Source organism: Pezoporus wallicus, unplaced genomic scaffold, assembly GCF_028554395.1.
Source record: "Pezoporus wallicus isolate ANWC-B61680 ecotype Strahan unplaced genomic scaffold, APGP_CSIRO_Pwel_v1 contig_7379, whole genome shotgun sequence".
NCBI lineage: Eukaryota > Metazoa > Chordata > Aves > Psittaciformes > Psittacidae > Pezoporus > Pezoporus wallicus.
Window position 1 is genome coordinate 795,785 of NW_026642884.1, and position 21,687 is coordinate 817,471.

At 43.0% G+C, this 21,687-nt stretch overlaps 1 protein-coding gene across 3 annotated transcripts in view; it reads right to left on the minus strand.

Moving 5' to 3' along the window:
• Positions 1-16,641: 16,641 nt before the first annotated feature.
• The window catches only part of TMEM260 (transmembrane protein 260), a 34,568-nt gene continuing 29,522 nt past the window's right edge, over positions 16,642-21,687 (minus strand). The window contains exons 12-16 of one of the 3 annotated variants that reach the window (XM_057433067.1): positions 20,351-20,499; positions 19,376-19,552; positions 18,770-18,823; positions 18,258-18,348; positions 16,642-17,190 (exon numbers count right to left, since the gene is read on the minus strand). In XM_057433067.1, the coding sequence (XP_057289050.1) occupies positions 16,918-17,190; positions 18,258-18,348; positions 18,770-18,823; positions 19,376-19,552; positions 20,351-20,499 (744 nt within the window). In that variant the 3' untranslated portion in view covers positions 16,642-16,917. The remainder of the gene's footprint in view (positions 17,191-18,257; positions 18,349-18,769; positions 18,824-19,375; positions 19,553-20,350; positions 20,500-21,687) is intronic. The other 2 variants (XR_008975338.1, XM_057433068.1) reach the window with 2 other exon arrangements.

A 21,687-nucleotide genomic window follows, 5' to 3' on the forward strand; every position in this document is an offset into this window, starting at 1 on the left:
CAAACCAACCAGCAGGAGGGAGCTGGTCCTCAGGGCTTCATCCTTGGGACTACTCAAACAGGAGAAAAACAGGAACCCTACAGGGCTTTAAATTAAGGTGACTAAGAATCACCAAATTCCTTCCTAGCCATTAGCTGTTTTTTACTGCTTCTTTAAGTACCTTTTAGTGGAATTTCAAACCAATTTCAATATTTGTGTCAGTTTGATCATGCTCATTGCAGTATTTATTTGACTTTGAACAAGGATTGTTGTGAGGAAAGATCACATCTACAGGTTGTCATCTTGTTCACAGAAAAATAAGTTTAAAAGAACTGTAATCAGCATCGAGTGGATTGCTTGTAAAACAATTTTCATTCCAAAATGTAATAATCTATATTGGACATGACATTTATTTGTGAGAAATAAAATAAAACTGGAGTTTGGGAGCTCTCATGTCTATAAAAAGACTACTTTTCCTTGCATTTATAAATATTAATATGGAACGCTACTGAAGAACAATACATAACAATAATGAAAAGCACCAAATCCCATCATTTTTTGACATTGTCGTATCAACAGCTTAAGGATTATCAGGTGAACTTTACATATTGCTTCCAAATAATAGTAACAGTAACGATAATAACATCAGAATGAAAAAAAAACAACAAACCCCCAACCAACTTACTGCATTGTATGTTCTTGATGGCTTTCTTCTAACAGTGTTTACAGGATCATTGCCTTGAGCATTTGGATGACATGCTTAAAAAATTAACCTGAAGAAAGCGGGTGTCTTCTTATCTCTTTTCATTCTTGCAAAGCTTTGCTTAGAACCATCTTTGTTTCCCAGTAACCCCTGACATCAACAGAGCCAAAGGCCTATCAACTAATACCCTAATTTCAGGAGGATTTTATATATACATATATCTATGCGCATCTGCAAATGTTTTGTGCACGTGTGTATGCATATGCATAAAATGAAGCAGTGTTTTAAAAGATAAAGTTGCACCAGGTGTCAATTTTCACACCTCTTACTAAATAAGCATGGTAAAAAATGATGCCACAATTTCATTGAAAATCCAAGCTATTGAGATCTAATCGCTCCTTAAGCTGTGGCTTTATTCAAATCTGGATCACCAATAGGGCTCAGGATGTAAATGAACTGCAAAGAGAAATAAAGCAAAGGAGAAAAAAAAAACCAAATCTATGATAGCCCCTTCCTTCAACCATTTGATTCCCAAGTCCTTATCAGCCAATTAATGCATACTAAAACTTTAGTGGCAGTCTCAGTTTAACAGACCTAATAGCTACAGCAAGTCCCAAGCATTAGCCAAACAAAACACACTTTCAGCAGCCTTAATATGAGACTGAAAAAAGGTCAAAATAGACAGGCTTTACAGAGTAAATCCTGAAGATCCATTCTAATTTCCACTCAAGGATCTTTTAAGCAGTTCTTGGATGCTCTTTATGGTACTTTGATCCAAGCATAGTTTCATTAAAACTTTGTGGCTTGGTATTTTTAAACCTGACAGCTTCACTAAACTAGTTCTCAAAATGTTAGCTAAGCCGCTATGCATAAAACTACTTTACTGTCATGGTTTCTTCTAATATCACCTAAGTACAGGCTGTTGCAATTTGAAAATGAACCTTTTCTACATTCACTAGATCTCAGCTTGGGAATTTTTGCTTTCACACTTGAAGGCTGTTTCTCAGTATAAAGGGAAGGTGCTGCCTTACCTCCTTCTTCTCCCCCTCCTTGAAACCTAAAACTAAAATTAGCTGCTGTACCTTATTTGTTCTGGAAGCAAGTTACACAGTACTTCTATCCACTGTGGTTTCCAATTGCAGGATTAACACTGGATGCTAAAAAAACACCCTCAAAAAATAACAAAACATTAAATGGTGGTTTAAAATTCAATTTAATGATGGCAGGATAAATTCCCTAAAGACCTAGGAAAACAAATGTTACTTCCCTACTTCATAACATGGCATGTTAATGGATCTGATTTAACTGCCACAGATAAAAAACCCTGGATCTCCAGAGATTGTCCTTTGCTCCCCTGAAAATGAGGATGGCTGAAAGGTTAGGCGACAATTTTCTTCCCTTCGCCTGATGTTCACAAAAGCCTTGATTTCTCAAGGAGCTTTTGTGGTGAGTTTGCTTTACAGTAGTAAAGAGAATTACAGAATGATGGCTCCAGAAGAGGCTGGGCTGAGTTTCTGAGAGAAAATATACACAAAGGATTATTTAAAAAAATAATAATGAAACTGAGGAGATGGGCTTCACACAGGCACCCTGTCCAGCCCTGCTCCGATCTGAGCCAAGGGCCAAGATCCCACTAACATTCATGGAAGCAATTCGGCCAGTGTTGGGTCAAAAAAAACCATCAAAACTTGCAAGAGAGTCCCAGAAACTTCTCTGGGCTGTCAGGTGGGAGACTGCTTCCACATGTGGCCAAGACAGACATTTAAGACCAAACCAGGAGCTTATTTGTGTAATCACACATGGAAGTGCAAAGTCTCTTATCTGCATAGTCACTTCCTGTTCCACATGGGTGTATCATGCTGGTATGGGCCTGATGCCAGTTTTAACCACAACCCGATGGTCCTCTAAGGCTGCCCCTAGCATCTGAGCCCAGAATCTCATCCTCCAGCCTCACTGCTGGCCCTAACACCACCAACAAAGGGGGAAGAAGTGAGCATGAAGCCCTTCAGCATCCAAAACCTCATGAGATGTTCGTGGACTGGGAAAACAGCTTGTCCCATTGAACATTTCTTGGGCAAGGGTTCTTTCCAGTAGCTAAAGGGGGTCTACATGAAAGCTGGAGAGGGACTTTTGACAAGGACATGCAGTGACAGGACAATGGAGAATGGCTTTAAGATAAAAGAGGGTAGATTTAGATATAGAAGAATTTCTTCCCTGTGAGGATGGTGAGGCCCTGGTACAGGGTGCCCAGAGAAGCTGAGGCTGTCCCATCCCTGGCAGTGTTCAAGGCCAGGTTGGATGGGGCTTGGAGCAACCTGGTCTAGTGGAAGGTGTCCCTACCCACGGTAGAGGGTTGAAACTGGATGAGCTTTAAGGTACCTTCCAACCCAAACCATAATTATATGATAGCGTGTTATAGGAAAGGCCACTAAATCTTTACTCTTTAATTCCCTCAGATGCTCTCTCAAAAAAAACATGCTAATTACCTATTTTGTGAGCAGCTGCTGCTCAGTGGGTTGGGATGAGACTGTCCCACTTCTTCCTTACTCCCCATCACCTGGCAGAAATGGTTTGGTGGTTTTTCACTGCTTCACACACCTCTGACGGGTCAGCAGAAAATCCTGTCAACTGAATGTCTGACAAAAGCATCCTGATGTCAGGTATAAAGAATGCCACCTACAGCTTAATGTCTGCAAAAACCCCTCTGACTTCGGGCAAACAATGAACGTTTTTGTCTTCTTAATGCCCGGTATGCAATCGAGTGGAAATGCTACTTCCATCCTTAATCTACAAATGAAATTAAAGTTGTTGAAAGACATATGATAAACCAGGATCCTTTGTTTCTTACAGAAAAGGGGAAAAAAATTGAAACCACTAAACATTTTAGCAGATTTACTAAATTTCCAATTAAATCTGGAATTATGGAAGAGCCTGTATCGCTCTCTCACTCCATATTGTATTTGAATAAAGTAGGTTAGACGTGGTGCTCCCTCCACCCACCCACCAGAGCAGGAATATTAATGCAGATCCATCTCCAGCATGCTGGGCCAGCAGGGATGCTCAGGCATCTCTGGGCCCAAGCATGTGGGAAGGGCTGGTTTATAGGGGAACAGCCTCAGCTACCCAGAGGGAGTGGGATATGCTAGGCAAGAGCACCCTCTGCCCGCTGGCAGGAGGGTCTAGCTCTATTAACATGCCCCCCATCCCTCCCCCTTCTTCCTTTTGCTGAGGAAAGGTCACGGGAAGCAGATTACACAAGCCAGATGAGGTGGAGACCAAATCAGGACCAAGATTATGCGTCAGGGACTTAAAGGCAGGAGCGTAAGAACAGTGCACAATGCTTTCTGCCCATTTCTAGCCCTTCCTCTCATCCGTCAGAATGTTGGCCATGATTAAAGATAATGATGTCCCCTCTCAAGGGTTTCCAGGGTATGTGGCCAAGTTGGCTTGGATTTGGTCAAAAAGGTTTGAGACCTGGACAACTCTTCCAAACTGGTCTGGTTCTGTTTGAAGCTGAAGGGAAAAAGGATGCAGTAGTTGGCCCTCATGGGAGACACAACCTCACCGTCCCTTTGTCTACTTAGGGGAAAGATGGGATTTTGGAAAATGTTTCCTGTCACCTGGTGAAACCCGAGCTTCAGAGGAGATTCATGCACCCACTTCCAAGTTTCTCCTCATTGTCCACCAGGATGAATCAGAACATGCCACTCACTTCTCCCACTTATTCTGTGCTGGGTTGTGTGGCTGCCTGCTCAGCACACACCTTCACTGTAACCCTGGGCAGCTCTTGGCACACCAAGCCTTCCTCAGAGGGACCAGAAAACAGTCATGTGGCACAGGAGGGACTCACGAAAATTGCCTTTGCCTCATGACTAGCTGCGGATCACTTACCTTCCTTATGCATTAGCTAAGACTTTCACCCCCTGGCCTCTGTGCTTTGCTTCCTTCTGCTTGGTCTCTGCTCTGGTGGCTTGTCACAGTGCTCAGGGCAGGCTCACACCTCTTCCTTCTACTCTTAGGCACCATCTTGAACAGGAGGAGGTAGCTTCTTGGCACCACTAAAGCAAAATAACAGAGGAAGATTTGTTTATTGCCTTGTGTAGCAGCTAAAGTTAGTACAAACCTTTGCCCTGGCACAGAGCAGTTGAGAGTAAGGCCAAAGAAAGCAGCAATTGCGCTTATTTTCTCCTCTTAAAAACAGCTCAATTGGTCTATTGCAACTTATTCCTGCTGTCTCTATTCATATCTTTTCTTCTAGGCAGGTGCCAATTGATGCTGCACATTTGTTTTGAGTGGAATATACCAGCAGGCCTGAGGTCTAACATGTTTTTTTAGTCATATTTAGCTTATACGCACATCTGTATTAGGCTTGTTTTTTCACAACCTTGTATACATCAAGAGAGCTAAACAGTGTGATTTGCTTCTGGTCAGAAAATGCAAATTCCAGCTACAGAAGGGTTTGCCACCTTGTGTGGGATTTCCTACACTGCAGATACCCGCTCCTGAGTAGGCAAACTGGGCTCCCTCCAGTGCTGATCAAGAGAAGGGGACCCCCAGCCATGCAATAATCCAGATCTCCCTGGGATCTCTGCCTTGGGATGGGATGAACCACCCACTGCTGTGCCAACTGGGATGCAGTCTGGTCCCCTTCCTGGGCTGCTGGGAAGAAAGAAGGTTGACCTGCAAAGGGGATCCCGCAAAGGGAGATTTGGAGAGCTTTCTCATGCTCTGCTGCTCCCACCCTAGAGATACAGTAGGAAGCAGGTCAGGATATGTTCCATTTTCTGTAAGACATTAGTAAAGCTGAGAAAGTAGAGACAGCTGTAGGAAATTCAAGGGGAACTTGCAGAGATGTTAAGTTACTACTGCAGGGGTGTGCTGACCTTCCAGAATCAACTTCCAACCTGAGCTGGACATGACTGGAAACCATGGAAGGGTTTCCATGATGTGCCTCAGGATCAGGGAAGGAGTGGGAGAGCAGTGACATGGGGCCTTCCCAACAGATGGGAGCTGTAAGGCAGTCTGGGGGAGTGTGGGCTAGCAATGACAGCTCAGAGACAAGCTGTGTTAGCAAAATCCTCATCTTCTCCACCATCTCCCAACATGATGCTCGTGACCTTGGAGGAGACCATAAGGCGAGTAACTAATTTTTGTTCTTCCTATAATTAGTATGATTTTATATTTTCGGAATTTAGGTCTGAAAATTCAGGGGTGGGTATTTTTAAAAATAAAATATATGATATCTCATTTTGAATAGGGATAGTTTCCATTTTAAAATGGACCTATAAGGAAGAAGGCTGTGAAACAGAAAGGCTCAAATAATCCTCCAAATGAGGCAAAACATTTCATTGCTGGCTGAGTTGAGCATCACAAGTAAATGTTTCAAGAGCAGAAAAAATGACCTAGTCTAACCTAAACCAACTGCCCTCCAAACCAAATAATTTCCAGAATACCTAGTGGGAATTTCTCCTTGCCAGTGCCATGAGAGTGGTAGAAATACCCACTATTATCAACATGACCTGAATACCTCAGTGGGAGATGGACAGCGCAAGACACTCTCACATTCACCTTGGCTAATGCTGGAGGAAGAGCTGCAGGGAGGTCTCCAATGAAGGATACAGATAGGCTAACGAGAGTGCTTTGCCAGAGAAACGTTTCCAGTTCCATGAGCTTGTGGATAGCAAACAGCCTCTTCTTACCAAGTGAAGGGGACACAAAACCTCTTGTAATGGGTTTAGTCAATCTCCACGGCTTTTACTCCCTCTAAGGGTGTTCTGGGTTCAGCAGTAGCAGTCATTTTTTCTCTTTTTTAGTAGCTGGTGCAGTGTTGTGGTTTTGACTTTCGGCCTGGAAACAGCGCTGATAACACCAATGTTTTTAGTTACTGCTCAAATATTTAGTCTGAGCAAGGACTTTGTGAGTCTCATGCTCCGCCAGGGAGGAAGGGAAGCTGAGAGGAAGCGGAGACAGGACACCTGACCCAAACTAGCCAAAGAGGTATTCCATACCACAGCACGTCATGCCCGGGATGTAATTGGGAGTTACTCGGAAGGGCACTCACTGCTTGGTCGGGCTCAGTCAGAGGGTGGTATCGTATTCTCTTCCCTTGTTATTTCCGTTATCACTATTATTACTGGTGGAAGCAGTAGTGATTTGTGCTATACCGTAGTTACTGGACTTATAACTTAGTTACTGTGTTGTAACTCAGTTACTTATCTCAACCCATGGGAGTTACATTCTTTCAATTCTCTTCCCCATTCCTCTGGGAACGGGGGGGGGGGGGGGGGGGGGGGGGGGGGGGGGGGGGTTGGGGGGAGTGAGTGAGCAAGACTGCGTGGCTGACTGGGTTTTAAACCACAACAGTTCTTTTTGGTGCCCAATGTGGGGCACGAGAGGTTGAGATAACAACAGATCTTTCCGGAGTGTGTCTAATCATGTTTGTGATAAGCATTCATTGTTTTGGATTAATAGTCACTATTCACAATGCTGATTTATCGGCTCTCAAAGTTGTTTCTCTTGATCTCACAGTTTCAGCATGTCGTACCTTACTTACAGCCAGTATTTGCTGCCTTAGTGTTTACCAAGAGTAGGGCTTGGGCTAAGGTTCTTGTCTCATTGTACTTTATGTTAATGACTTGTAATACAATAGAATCATTGATCATGAAACTTCTCTGGCTTACGTATGTGTCTGTGGCCAGGCATCGCTCCACAGGATGGGCATTGACCAAAAAGAACTGTCATGGGACTGTTTAAAACCCAGTCAGCCATGCAGTCTTGCCCGCTCACTCCTTCCCCAGCCCCTTCTTCCCTCCCCCCCACTCCTGGAGGAATGAGAAGGAGAATCAAAAGAATGTAACTCTCACAGGCTGAGATAAGAACAGTGCAGTAACTAAGGTATATCACAAATCACTGCTGCTACCACCAATAATAATAATGATAAGGGAAATAACAAGGGAAGAGAATACGATACCACCCTCTGACTGAGCCCGACCAAGCACCGACCAAGCAGTGAGTGCCCTTCCGGGTAACTCCCAATTACACCCCGGGCATGACGTGCTGTGGTATGGAATACCTCTTTGGCTAGTTTGGGTCAGGTGTCCTGTCTCTGCTTCCTCTCAGCTTCCCTTCCTCCCTGGCGGAGCATGAGACTCACAAAGTCCTTGTTCAGACTAAATATTTGAGCAGTAACTAAAAACATTGGTGTTATCAGCGCTGTTTCCAGGCCGAAAGTCAAAACCACAGCACTGAACCAGCTACTAAGAAGGAGAAAAATGACTGCTACTGCTGAACCCAGGACAAAGGGGAAAAGGAACTACCTGCTAGTGGGATAGGGAAGCCACTGCTGTAAGTTTCCAACATATCGGATGAAGCTCCATTGAAAGGGAAAGGCCTTCCCTCCTCCTCAGACCCTGCACCTCCAGTTCTGGGGGTCTTGGGTCACTCACCCAAGAGCAGCACCCATTGCTCTCCTTAGAGTTGCGGGTTCCCACCTCTCGCCAGTCTCAAGCTTGGTAGAAGGCGTAGGAGGCATCTGGGGTCTGAGGGACAACCTTGCCTACCCAGCAATGATTGCACAATGGCTTGGGATTGTGAGAGTTCTTGCCTGGTTTCTTCTTGTGGAGATCTACAAGTAGATCTTGGACCCTACCAGCCTGGATCAGTGGACTAAGTGATGTCTTTCCCTAAGAACAGAGTCAGCAGATGTCCAGGACAACTTGCTCCTGCAGGTCTTGTAGGCATTACCATGGGCAGCATTGAGTTTACAAAGCTGCCAATCCCATACCTTTCATCACCACTTAATTCACAAAAAAAAAAAAAAAAAAAAAAAGAAAAAGTGCTATACCAGCCCTTAAAAGCTTTGGAGCTGCATTTCTCATGGCTGCAATAATACTTACTTACAATATGGACTCTAACTGCTTTTTATGTAACCGCTGCTCTTAATCAGCTCAGTGTTAGCAACTCTAACCTGCTTTTGCTTGATTTATTTTATTTCTAAAACAAACATAGATTTACAATCTTTCTGATTTCCCAGCTTTTATGCCACTCCAATGAGGCACTTTAAACATCTCCTTTATCTCCCATACGTTGGGAAATTACAACCCCCTCCTCTCCAAAACAAACAACGAAGCAAAAACCCTCCAGCTAAAACCTACACAGTTGGAAAGTGTTGATTTAAACAATACCCTGAAACAAGATAGGGAGAGACCAGAACATGAACACAGACTTCTTTCTTTTTTTTTTTTTTCTTGCACAGATTGAGCTCTGAGGTTTTTTGCATCAAATCTTGACTTGTTCCAAGGCAGCATCTATTTATATGTTGTGAAACTGGAAGGAAGCAGTGTAAAATATATTTTTTCAGTCATTTGAGAAAGACTGCACTGTTCAATTTGTTCTAGCACACGTTTCCCTCTCCTTCCCTTCCTCCCCAATTCATCCGTACTTGTGCAAAGGGAGCTGGAAGCAGTGGGAATAATCTGAATTATCGGGCTTTCCAAAGGAGGTTTGGGTGGGAAGCACGTTAACATTTTTTTCTGATCTGTATGTCTAAGGAAAAAAATTCTTCCCTAATCAGACAGATGATTTAAGGGTTATGCTTGTTCCTGGTTGATGTGTTTGGTGAATACAAACAAATATATCTAAGAAGAGTATCTACCATTTAGTACTAGTGAAAGTAATGTCCTACTCTGTTTTCCTAATTGCATAAATAACTGAATGCTATAATAGCAGATTTCAGAAAAAAAATTCCTTGGTTTAGACTTCTTTTACATCTTTTCCCCATCTCTCTCCTGAGAGATTCTTTATGCTACAAAATGTGAAACTAATTGGAAACTTTCCGGTTACTATTTTGTTATATATAAAGAAGCAGCTCACATTTTACCATAAATAAGAGACAATATTCCTCTCCTTATTATTAACTTTAACCTTTTTCTTTTTTTTTTTCTTTTTAATTCTGTAATGACGCTTTTATTTACCCACAGAAACCCATGTGAAAATATTGCTGGAAGACCACAATGCTACAACATGCATCACCTCCCTATTAGCAATCAAGGTTTGAATTTTTAGTTCAAGATATCCTCCAAATACTGAACCAGTTCACTGTACTTTAAAGAGCAAACCCAGCAATTTAACAAAACATCAAGCAGGCAAAACATCAAAGTCTCCTATGTATTGATGGTGCAGGGAGGAACAGTTATAAGTCTAAGCTCTCCATTCTAGATCACATCCCCAGATGTAAATAAGCACACAATCATGTTGCTACATATTTTTACAGAAATAATTACAAACAGCCTTACCAGCGCCTGCGAATTCGGCCCGCACACATCTTTTATCTGTTGTGCCCTCTGCTGGAAAGAGCACACAAGGCAAGCAATGTTATTTCCAATTAATTTTTGGCATCATCACTTGGCATCTGCTTTAGGAATGCAAAGCGTGAAATTTGTAGTAGCAGGTTTAATATTTGATCTAGCCAAAAATATTTTTGCTACAAGGACTTACCTTTGGTAGTGTTTTCCTCCCCGCTTCCCTCCTCCTCCGCTCCGTGTTGTTTCATTGCCACTGAGCCTTGTTTACGGTCCAAACGAAAAAATCTGCCACCGAATGCCATACATGGCAGGAATAATTTCATGCTGTGCAAAATTTGTTTCATTTCACATCCTGTAAGAATAATTACTTAGCATAATGCCACTTAAGCTGTATTTCTAGCTGCAAACATTAAGGAAATGGTAAAAAGCTAGATCCTAGTTAGGAGAAAAAAAGGTATTTAGGGGTCCCCAGGGTTTCTTAAAACTAGTCACTTTTAACACCAGGAACCACAAGAAGAATTAAAATGTTATAAATGATGTCACTGAATTTAAAATCACCATAAACTCCAATATTTTCAATGATATTCAAGGTCACCCATGTACTGGGGACCTTGATAGGACACTGCCTTCAGAAATAGAGGTCAAAACACCTGGTCCGTATTGCCTGTGTTTCTCATGGTTTCTGCAATTAAATTTATTTGAAGATGACAGTTACCAAACCAGTTTTAAATAAAATGGCAAGTGAAGCAGCTGAATCTTCCTCATGTCATCAACCCTAATTTTTATGTGATGGAAAATGGGACTCAGTAGGTTTGTAAGAGAGCCAATGTGATGGATGAGTAGGGTGCATTGCCCAAGTATCAGGATAAGTTGTGCAAAAAATACCTTGGCACTTGAGGGTTGTGTGACACACCCTGCAAAAGGAGACTCCCAGAGGAGAGAAAAAACTTCATTCTTATCTAGTCAGAATTATTCATGGTTCACTGTTACCTTCTAGCAAACCAGACCAAAGTCTTCAATCATATGCAAGACTGGCGTGGTCTAATTGAATTCGTTCAATTAAGGTTAAAGATCAAAATTATGATTGTGGATCTAAAAAAACCCAAAGCCACAGTTTTCCAGATGCCAAACCACAGCTTGCAATCAGGTAGTGATTTCTTGATTTTCCTTTTCCAAATGTTGGCAGGAAATAATCACTTACAGAGAACTTCCCTTGAGAAGTACCTTATCACCCTCAGTTTTGAATCAGCAATAGCAATGCTTGTGTATAGCCAGGATCCAAGATGACCTTCATCTTCCTTGAGACCACAGCGTCTCTTCCTCCTCCACCAGCAAAACCCACTTTTGTTGCAGTTTGATGAACAAGGATTTACTGATAAAATTAACTGATAACCAGTATGTTTGTTTTGGGTTTGTACAACATGACAAAAGGCAAAATCTCAGGTTTGTTAGAAGCAGGCTGTGAAGGATTGCTGGAGACTGTCAATCACAGCGTACCATCTCCAACCAGCCCTCCGCCGGCACAAATTCCCCCACCTCCACTCATCTGAATAAAGTTATTTCAATTTATACTCATTCCTTGCTTTCATTCTGTTTTGAAAAAGCCTTTATTGAAAAGTCAAGTTTGAATATAACAGGAGTGTCAAGAGGCAGCAAGGGAGACATAATAAATTTTAGGGAAAAAATGGCAACAATTTGGGCACACAAGTCCTTCTTCTGGCCTGAAATAGGCAGCGAATCCTCCCAGGGGAGGCTTTATGAGCAGGGCTGTTCTTGAAATGCCATTTTTTAAAGTGGCTTTGCTACTAAAGCTCAGGACATGACAAAAACAGGTCATACAAACCATCCAAAACCATGCTCCTCTTAGGTGTTTTTCCCCAAAGCCCAGCAAGCTGCTGTATCTAACCAGCAGCATTATGCTACAACTCTAAAATACCCAGGAGCACTCAAACACTCCCATAGAAGGGACTACACATGGACGTGGTGCCAGTGGTGTCCTCCATCCTCACTGCGTAGCCCTTCATAGCCATGGAGCCAGGCAGCATCTCACAGCCACCTGTCAGGGGCAGATCCAAACCAAACAGCCTTTCAGAGGGTACTGACAATGATGTCTTCATTCCCTACTGCTAGCGGTGCAGGAGCTTTAGCTGCCTGTTTGTTCAAGTAGCACTGTGCCAAGCTCCTGGTCCTGGAAGTCCCTGGAGAGATGGTGAGAGCTCTGGCATGGGTGGACTTTGCCAGGGTACATACATTGGCATCCCAGTGGGAGATGCTATCCTTAATGTAGGCACCTTGTATCATGAGTCCCCCACATGCAGATGCTGAAGAACAGATCAGTAGGATTTTGTGCTCTAAAATCCCCAGCTTGACGTCTTCCCGGCTGAGGTGGCCCATGACACTGTCACCATGTACAAGATGGATTTGCAAACTGACAAAAGTTTTCTTCTTTATTTAAAATATGCAATGAGAGACAGGGAGAGAAGAGAGGGCAGTAAGTACGTTCAAATTAATGCAACATTTACCAAAATCAACATTAAAAACAATTCATAAGAGAACATCTAAGTGTCTCTACACTGAAATATTTCCCATTAATACCACCAGCAAACCCAGGGATGACTAGAGGGCAACCAGAATTGTCCACAGGCACATGGAAACCTCAGCACCACTCTGCTTGAACCTTGAGCAGTTGCAAACTGTCAAGAACAATGATGCCACCTTACAGATCATCTCCCAGGCTGCTTTTGGGAAGCCTAGCCCATGAGCAGGTTTTGGTAATGCACATGTACACACATAAAGACATGCATTTCAACTGCATTCCAGGATGGATGGCCTGAGCCTTGTCTGGCTCCCTGACTCTCTTTTAAAGGGCAAATAAAAGTTGCCAACATCCTCATGAAAGACAAGCCTAGCAATTTAGCAGTTGCATCTTTTAATATTTTCTTAATTTTTTTAAACACTGCATTGAAAACCAACAGGATTTTTGGGTTTTGTTTTAATGGCAAGGCAAAAATTTGCTGATCCTCCCCGAGGCGAAGTTACTTTCAAGTCAGTGAAAGTTCTTGGCCCGTGATGAAAAGTCTTTGCCAATTAGCGCTCAACAACTTCAATTCATCCCTCCTGGTTCAAGATGAGTAGGAACCTAATAAGGCTGCGATAAAAGGGCAAAAGGCACCGAGTACCCAAAGGGGATTAATGGGCTCTTCCATTTATTTGTCTTCCTAACAGCTGAACTGTTACAAGTATTGATGGTCTTCAAAGGCTTGGGCGCTGGGGTCTCCAATGGCCATCTCCAGCTCCCTAGCCCCGAGGGGTGAGGGCTTCCCCCTGGGCGATGCCAAAACCAACAAAGCCCCGGGGATCAGGTAATGAAACTTCAGCTTCCCCCCACCCCTCCCTTCTTTGAGATTTATTTACTGGCAGCTGACAAGGGGCAAATTCAGCTGGAATTGTGTAGTCAAGGCCCTGTCAAGCCTTCAGAGGCACCCTTATGTCGAATCACCTTCCTGACTGGCATGTAGCTGAAAAGCCCTCGGCGCTGGTCCTTAACAGCTCCCGACAGCACAAAGGACACTCCAGACAGATGCCTACATGGCATCCTGCAGCATTTTAAAAGAGAATTAGTGGTTTTAATTATGGTCGTCGTATGAAAGGAAACCATGCAAGCTCGGCAGGAGACCTTTGATCAAACCCTTTTGCTAGCACAATGCCGCGGAACTGTGACTATTCCTAGCAAGGGGCCTTTTCTTGCTGAATGACTCACCAGTGATCTTTGAATGCAGACAAGTTCCTTGCCCTCCCTCTTCATTAGTGAGCATTTCTATACAGGCCCTATATAGTACGTGGAGTCTTGGAGCTATACAATGTGTGTGTGGGGGGGGAAGAATCCCTACAGATTCTGGCCTCTACTTAGGAAGTGCTGAAGGACTCTGAGTGACTTTATTCATTAAAACAGGTTGCTATTAATTAACTGTCATAATAAAATAAAGAACTATTATTTGCATTTCTTAGTGTGCTCCCTTTAGTAATATGTATAAAAGATGCTTGTAACAAAAATGAATTTATAAGGGAGAAAAAACCCTCAGAAGTCTCTTCCCCCCCCTTCACCCTTCCCAATTCTCCTTTATTTATTTATTTTTTCTTAAGGTCTAGGCAGCAGGAGCCTGACTAATTATTAGGACCAGTTTTGCAAGAGAACACAGAGGTAAAACACAAATATGAAAGTAATTAGGAAAACGTAAAATCCTGTTTACTTGGCAACCTATTCATGCAACTGAGACTAACAAAGAGCAAATCAGCTTTACTTGTTTGATAAACTTCAGGGTGCCACCTAAGAGGAGCTGATAAAAATTAAACTTCTGCCAGCATCCCTCAGCATCACCTTTTAGTGAATCGGCTCAGAAACGACTACACAACCGTTTCGTCTGCAAGCACCAGCAATCTCATGTGAGCAGATTCACAGGAGGAATTCTGTAACTTCCATCGCTGTTAAATATTAAACCCTTCGTGAGCGGCTGTCACGGGTATCTTCAAGCTGAACATGTAGCACAGACACCCATATCACACATGTACACAATTCATACAGACATGGCACACGTTGCAACCACTTCTGTTTTGCTCCCTAAAAAAGCATCCCATTCTCACTGCTCTTCACAGCTGGGAATGCTTTTGCTCATGGGAAAGTTCTCATAGTTTGCATCACTGGTTATTACAATACATGACGATACATTACTTGACGCAGGCTGCAGGCTGGAATACCTTTGTCCAGCCCCTCTTTTCTCCCAAGTAGATAGTGGAATCCACAAAAGCTTCCAATTATTTCAAGACTATGCAGCTAAGGAGGAGCATCTAATCAAGATAAAGAAAACCCTCAGCTCAGTATATTTGCTTGAATGGATTTTCAATAATGCAGGTAACAAAAGCATTCAAAAATTGGATTCCTAATGCTTTTCTGCTAGGCTGAAGGACTGACTCTGAGAAAGGAAAAGAAAGCCAGCCCTGAGAAAGCTGCCCTGAGGAATGTATGATATTCCTCTGCTCTGTACAAACACTTATGTGGGGATTGAGAAAAAGGAAGAGATTTAAGTGAGGCATGGTCAACCTGAAATGTAGTCAATTACAACACAAAGAGTTAAAATGACACCCCTGAACTGCTCTTCTTCCTTCTTTCCCCTCTGCTTTGTAGCTTTGCAACCCAGAAGCTGTAGTTCTGTTTCTTCTTATTGCTCATTTCTTATCTGCTGTTTGTACAGGAATCATTTATAGAAGTAAAGGGGGAATACCTATGGAATGAAACTAAGAAAACAAATCAGAATGAGAGGGAGAAAAATAAAGGATGTTGTTTTGCAACCGGAGTAAGACTCCTAGACGGCAGCTTCAGTTTTATACAGGCAGCATTCCTTGAAAACCAGTCTGGGAAAATCAGCACTTGGAGACAACAGAAGTAGCCTACTTTTAAAAGGATCTATTAGGGTTAGTATCCACACGAGCCTAAATCTGCAACTACATGAACCTCAAATTACAGATCAACAGAGCATCCACATGCAACACCCCTTGCTGCTGCACACATCCTAATCTGTTTCTCCAAGCCTCTGGGAAGCTTTCCAGAGGTACTACTTGATAACATGACATGTACAGAAGCACTTCTTCCTTCTCCTAAAATTTTACTATGAATCCTAAAATGAAATCCCAGCCTGGCAGCAATTTGTCTGCTATAAAACACTGGGCTGAGATTTCACATAACCACAGAACAAAGGATGAAAATTTAGATAAACACAACTTTCCAATAACAATACTAAAGTTTTGGATCTATTTTATGCATTTGAAGTATATGTTAATTGACAACATTTTGGAAAACATGCTATTTTATGCTTTTTGTTGTTGAAAATAAGTAGCTGAGCTCTTGTTAACCAAGTTGCTTGACTTTTGTGGCAGATTAAAAAGCAGGATGGATTCACGCTCCATTCTTCTGGTTAAAGCCCCTGACATCTCTAAAATTGCAGTTCTGGCATCCCCAGTACCTGTGAGGATGTGGCAGAGTAAATGTAGTACATGCTTGCAGAGGAAGAGGCTACAGCACAAACGCCATGAGCTCTGGGGAGTGCAGCATCCCAAGGGAGCCGCTCTTGTGTCCCCATGCAGGGTGGCAGCATCACAGTCTCTCTCTGCCCCAGGTGGAGGCAGGTGCCGGAGATGCCCCACTGCTATCTAGGGTCACGGTGCTCTGCAAGGGAAAATACCCAAGTTGATTTCTCACTAATGGAAAACTAGAGCAGTAAAGTCTATCACAACATAAAATCCCAGTGCAACAAAAATAACCATTCCTGCAAAGCAAGGGAGGCAGAATGAGCTGAGTTGGTATCTACACACCATCCCATGCCAGGAGGGATGCATCATGTCTGCAGCACTCCTGGGCAACAGGCACAGCCAGGGGACAAAGCACATCTGAAACAGCAAGCCATCAGGCTCCCATGAAGGGCACCATCCCACATACTTGTCCTGATGGAAACCTACCTAACCAAACTGCCCCATGAGCACCTACATAGCACAGCTAAAGAAAAATGGCTCAGTAACACTTAAAGGCTACATGTTTTGTATCTACAAAAGATGCCACATTAATTAAAAAATTAAAAAAGCTTCACAGTACATCAGACTTACAGGTTTCTTTTAAGAAGAAAACTCTCCTTTTTGAAACAGAGTAATTTATTTAGTGATGAGCTGTTTTCCACACACACAGAACAACACAAACAGTTCATTTGGCAACAGCAATCAAAAGACCAAACAACAGTTCCTGCAGAAGCAACCACACTTGATTTCCTCTTCACTGACACCTCTGGCACTTTTTAGAACCATTCTCACGTTGTCAAGGCCTAATTCAGATTTTAAGTCCTGACTTCAAAATTTCGGCACTTCAGCACCCAGGTGGAGGACTGGGTGCTACCCAGCTCCCCGCCTCACATCTTCTTTCATTTTCCTCAGCCCCTGCAGCTCTTTCTTCAGGTGCTTCACAGCCTGCAGAATATCCTGCCGCTGGGGATCATCCTCCGCTTTCTCAGTGTACAGAAGGAAATGTTTCACAGTTTCAGAGAGCAACACTTCAGGATCCACATCCACCTGATGGAGACGCAACATCCTCTCACAGGCGATGGCGTAGTTCTTGTGCCAGTTCACTGGGTGATTTGGATGAGAGTTGACAATTTCTTTGTACGACTGTTAAAGGGACAAAAAAAAAAGCCCAGGGGGGGACAAATTAATTGAACGAAGGGGACCAACAGCTCTTAACAGTGCTTTAAAACTGCCTGTAAAGGAACAGATGCTATTTATACATCCAAGTCCAGAGTGCTTCTGTAACTCACTCTGTTTGCTATGCAATGTGCGATAGCGTGAATCAGAAATCCAAGGGGGGGCTGAAATGTTTCCCTTCCTATGGCAGCTGTTTGTTTTGAAACATTACAGATGATCATGATAACCCCACCGCACATTATGCACTTCCCCGAGAGGCATTACACCAGGCTGGGGAAAAAGAGAGATCTAATTGCTGCGCCTGCAAAGACATTTACTCAGTATTTCAGGAGATCAGGATGTCTTCCACAGAACGTAAGCAGTCTGTTCACTTGAGTGGGAATATTCATAAACTCAACAGCAGGCACATGCCCAACGACTTTTCAGAACAGCAAAAATCACAGCAAAATGGGCAAGAGTTGAAAGGAAACTATTTGTTGACTCTTTGCTGGAGTATGAAACACTCCTCCTCTCTGCTAACCCACACTGATCGTTTTGTGTATCTGCTGGCATCTCGGGCAGTCCAGCATTTCCAGAGATACCTTCACCAGCTCATGGGTGCTATTCTTTGGTGTGAAATGCAGCAGAATTAATTTGCAGCAAGAAGACTGTCAGATTTTACACTTGCTGGCTCACATGTGTGACTGTGTAATGACAGAGGGGATAAGTGCAAAGAGGGGACTTCAGGACAAGCAATCACTTGGCATGGGTTTGAAGCCCAGCACAGACAACGTATTTATAGCAAAAGCAGGGTGTTGCCTGGTTAGCTTTGGGCATCCTCTGTGACTGAGGGGGCAAGTAGGAATGGATAAAATCCCTGAAGAAATCTCTTTGAATCTGTTATGCTCCCAGTTTGGATGCACAAGGAGAAGGCAGATTACAGGACCTATGTGGAAACACACTATTTCTATGCAGCTCAGAAATTAAAAAAAAGGGGAGGGGAAAAAAAGGATGGAGACTGCAAGGAGCATTCATAGCCAGAATATACAACTTACAGCGTACGCAAATGTGTAAAGTTGTGATTTAATTTCTGCAGTGACACTGGCAGTTTCAGCAAGTTCAAATATAAAGAAAGCTGTTTTCATCCTAAGAAAAGAAGCAAAACTTCCATATAATAACTGCTTAACATAACTAGCTCGCATTACATGGTTATACACATCTTCAACATGCCTGCACATGGGACAGTACACCAGCATTTCTGTTTAAGTTGGCAGTGATACAAATTTCTCTCCATAATGTATTTCTTCACCCTATGTCCCAACTACCCTTTGCTCCCTCAAGATACTTCAAGCAGAACCTTTCAGTGAACAAAACCACCACTTTCCTGAAGGACTTGCTGGAGGCCACGCTTGCTTCTTCTCATTCTGTCAACCTTTTACTTCTAAAGCTTGGCACGTTTAGATCCAAAAAGGCCATGCACTATCAAGCCACCCACTTTGGCATGTATTTACATCCCACTGTGTTGGCATTGCCCACCAGCTGTTGGAAGGGAGCAAAGGAGAATTACCTGGCTTGCCACATCTCCTCATTGGCAACAGCTTCCCAGGAAGAAGGCTTGAAACTAAATGGGAATGAGAATAAAATTCAGCCATCAGATCTAAGCCACTGTGTTTCATCCACCACACAATCAACTTGGCAGCTACAGACCTCCCAGGCAGAAAATGACTTGTCATGAAGCCCCTGGCTCTGACGGCAGGGAATTCAGATGATCCTGTCACTCATAAAACTTTATTCCTTCATTTCCATAGAAGAAGCCTGATATACCAGGTGTTTCACAGCATCCTAGCTATCCTCAAAGTGAGAAATACTTTTTACCATCCATCCCTGTTCAACCTATGAGATTTAAAACACTGAATGTCCCAAGTCCTCAATTTTTTTTTTTGGCTCCTAATCAAGTTTTAAGATTGGAATTGGCCCTAATACTTGACTAGAAATGTCCTCTCTATTTTTAACACTAACAAAAATACCACATGCAGATTTGTTGTATGTTCCAGAACACACAACATTATGGTTATTACTCATGTTTAATTTTTGTAACATTGCAATGGATGTGGCTATGCTGCTGGCAGAAGAATGATGAACAGGAAGGAGCAGAGTTGCCTCTGCTTCGTACCTGCCATAGTCTTCGGTCCAGTTATAGAGATTTCTTGTAAGATGAATCCACGCTCCTGGGTCAAACACAATATTGGAAGGAACCAACTTCTCACACGTACCCCATGGCCAAAGCGAATAGCTCCTTCTCCAGGTTGAGTCACCTTCATGAAGACCTATGCAGACAAACACTTCTTTACTGCCAAAAAAACAACAGAGAGAGCAATCGTGAAGCCATGTCAGAGACCACGGGCCACCGCACACGCTTTAGCACACCACACAATACCACATCAAAAAAGGGAATGTCTTTGTGTCAGTCTGCAAAATAGCAAGCAAATACCCCGCCTGGCATTGCACACCTTCCCTATGACACATCCCCTTCCCTATGCTCGACCTCACAAACAACCAGAAGCCATAGGAGAAGCCTGTTTCTTCCTGACAGCACCTGGCAATGCTCTTCTGCCTACCCACACTTGCAAGGCTCACCCTGGCTTGTCTAAATGCAGATGCTATTCTTATTCATGGGAGTACTAATCCTTTCTCCACTCTTACTAAGCTATTTTTATATGACGTTTATTCCTGGAATACATTCATTCTATACTAATCAGCTGGCCACAACGTTCACAAAGGAGAAGCAGCAGCAATTTGCTCTCCAACCACCATCATTTTGAGTAGACAGGGAAGTTCCGTTTTTTGTGATGAATTGTATCAACAACAACAACAAAAATAATCAGTAAATACTCTCTTCTGATCACCTTCTTATTTTGTCTTCCTAAACCCCAAACCAACCTCAAAAAAACATGCAACATTATATCCGGATGGAGTTACTTCTACATAGATATTTGCTTTAATTGCAAATATAATCTCAGCACCAGCGAGGAAGTCAGTGGAGAAAATTGGTCTTTTGGATGCAATAACAAGCTGTTCTATAAACCATTTCAAGAAAAAAAAGGCTGAAGATTTTAGGCAAGCTGTTACATATGAAAGAAATGCTTACTGCTTATTTACTTTGAGGAAACGATGGAGATTAAAAGCAAGTGTCCCATCAGGTAATACTCCTTCCACAGGATTCCACCGGTTCCCAGGAAAATAAATGCCAGGTAAATGCTTTGCCAGCTTGGGTAAATACCATTCATAAGTCATCATCTATCAGCAAAAATATTGTAATTAAAACAAGTACCAAAGTTTTCATCCATTTTTACATCCAGAAGAAATGGTTTCTGCAGAAGTAATGACAAGCCAGAATTTACCTGGCTAGGAAGCACCTCTACGGAAAAAGGGACCTGGGGGTCCTGGTGGACCAAGCTCGATAGGAGTGAACAGTGTGCAGCTGCAGCAAAGAAATCTAGGAGGATGCTGGGTTACATCAACAAGGGCATCACCAGCAGAGATAAAGATGTCATCCCATCTACTCAGTGCTTGTCAGGCCACACCTGGAATACTGTGTTCATTTTGGTTCCCACTACACAAAAAAAGATGTGGACAGGCTGGAGAGGGTCCAGAGAAGGGCCACAAAGATGATCCAAGAACTGTGAAGCCATGTGAGGAAAGGCTGAGAGAACTGGGCTTGTTCAGCCTAGAGAAAAGAAGGCTCAAGGAGACCTGATCACCATGTTCCAGTATTTAAAGGGTGGCTTATAAGAAGACGGAAACTCCTTTTCACAAGGAGTCACAGGGAAAAGACGAGGGTACAAGTTACTCCTGGGGACACTCTGGTTGGACACAAGAGGAAAATTTTTCTTGATGAGAACAATCAGGCATTGGAATAATCTCCCCAGGCAAGCAGTAGATTCCCCAGTAACGGAGACTGTTAAGATTCAGCTGGCCACGGTGCTGGGGCATGTAGTCTAGGTCACGTTTTGCCTAGAAAGGTTGGGTGAGATGACTCTTGAGGTCCCTTCCAAGCTGGTATTCTATGATTCTGTGACTCTATTTGCTCAGTAAAGTCACCTGTCACTTCAGCAATGGCCTGGGACCACACCACCACACCACCAGACTAGGTCACCAGTGGTTTCTGATCAGAAGCACGTGGTCCTCACCATAGGCAAAACTATGAGAAAACATGAAATAGCTACTGCTGGTAAGACAGACAAGAGGGCTTTGGCTGGTTAAATATGAGGCACTGAGTTCTGGGTTTTCTAACAAGTTGCAAAACTTGTTGAAAAGCCAAGTGCAAGAACTGATGTGGCAGTGGAAGTGCAGGGGTCTTCTGTGAGTGGGGTTTTTCTTCTCCTGTTTCTCAGGAAAAAAAAGACAAACACCACCCAGGGCACACAGCACCTATGTTTTAATATAGGAAACAGAGGCAGAAATATGCAAAACCACCTTTGGGGA